We start from the raw sequence: 1,183 nt of genomic DNA, 5'->3' as shown, positions 1-1,183 counted from the left end.
CAGTTATGGATATTGACAACTATGTTTCTTGCAATCTTACTCAGCGCCGGCTTCTCTATCGTACTATTTATTAAAATAGCATTAAGATTTCCTATATATTGGCTTATTGTGTCAGCTCTGTTGCCACAATGTTGCAAGGGAAGCTAAGTGAGACCTATGAGAAGGCATGATGTTGTGTCTAGGGTTTCTTATTTCACTTTTCATTTAAGGGAAAAAAATATGAAATAGCATGATAGCATGTGTATATAAGACTGGATTTCCCATTTAACATTATGAGAAATATGAAATATAATGAAATAAGAAAACAATTCTTAACATTTGTTCCACTTATTGCAGACGGATCACAATGACAAAAGCTTTCTGGATTCACGTTGCTTTAATCTTCTTTCTCATATTGATGGCAGTCACTAAAACAGAAGGAGGTGGGAGAAGTAAAAGAAGTGGCTCAAAGTCTGAAGGCACCCAAAGTCCAAATCCAGAAGGGAGCAGCTATAAGTTTACTAAAAGCGAAACCATTTGGAAAGATGTGCCTGAAGTTGTGGAATTCATGATAGGCAAATCAAATAGTAACACGAAGTACCTTTTTGGCAATGATATGGACTCTCGTTATTACAACAGCTACCAAAACCAAATGCCCAGTCGGGTTTATATACCAATATACCTAGAAGATACATGTGTGACAAAAGACAGATTTGTCACTGATTGCTACAACATGTCCATGACCCAATATATGATTAAACCAAATGCGAGGAAGAACGACTCTGAGATAGACCAAACAGAAGTCAGAGTTAAGAGCGCCGTTATCCGGCAGTTGTGTGTCAGTGAATACAAACGGGAACCTGTACGTTACATGAGCTCTGGGATAGGTCTGTTTAGTCCAAGTCTCATCATCTTCATCACACTTTTTGTATACTTTGTGGTAGAATGATGTGAAAATGAATGCTAATTAGTGGAACAGCATTCTGTATATATAGATGAAATCAATACAGATGTCCTGCTTCACTGTCTGTACCAATATATTGTCTTCTGATTCCCTGTACCATTGGAATGTTATGGGACCCCCTTCCAATATATGCTGTGTCCTATATTAGTGTACACGTCACACATCACAGCTGTATATTTTTACAAAAGAAGCGGTCTGTCAGCCTTGCTTGGATACCACCATGTTAGTAATACTGTACGA

At 37.8% G+C, this 1,183-nt stretch overlaps 1 protein-coding gene across 1 annotated transcript; it reads left to right on the top strand.

Annotated features, from left to right (window-relative positions):
- Positions 1 to 346: 346 nt before the first annotated feature.
- On the top strand, positions 347 to 928 carry LOC136610168 (major prion protein-like). The gene has a single exon (XM_066589412.1). It carries the CDS (start codon positions 347 to 349, stop codon positions 926 to 928), a length of 582 nt encoding a protein of 193 aa, XP_066445509.1.
- Positions 929 to 1,183: the final 255 nt, after the last annotated feature.

Source organism: Eleutherodactylus coqui, chromosome 2 (assembly GCF_035609145.1).
Source record: "Eleutherodactylus coqui strain aEleCoq1 chromosome 2, aEleCoq1.hap1, whole genome shotgun sequence".
Classification (NCBI taxonomy): Eukaryota; Metazoa; Chordata; class Amphibia; order Anura; family Eleutherodactylidae; genus Eleutherodactylus; species Eleutherodactylus coqui.
The sequence above is the reverse complement of the archived record's forward strand: the minus strand, read 5'-3'. Positions and strand labels throughout refer to the sequence as shown.

What these genes read in the sequence shown, in the direction of transcription:
- LOC136610168 (XM_066589412.1), top strand. Translation starts at nt 347, where the DNA reads ATGACAAAAGCTTTCTGGATTCACGTTGCTTTAATCTTCTTTCTCATA.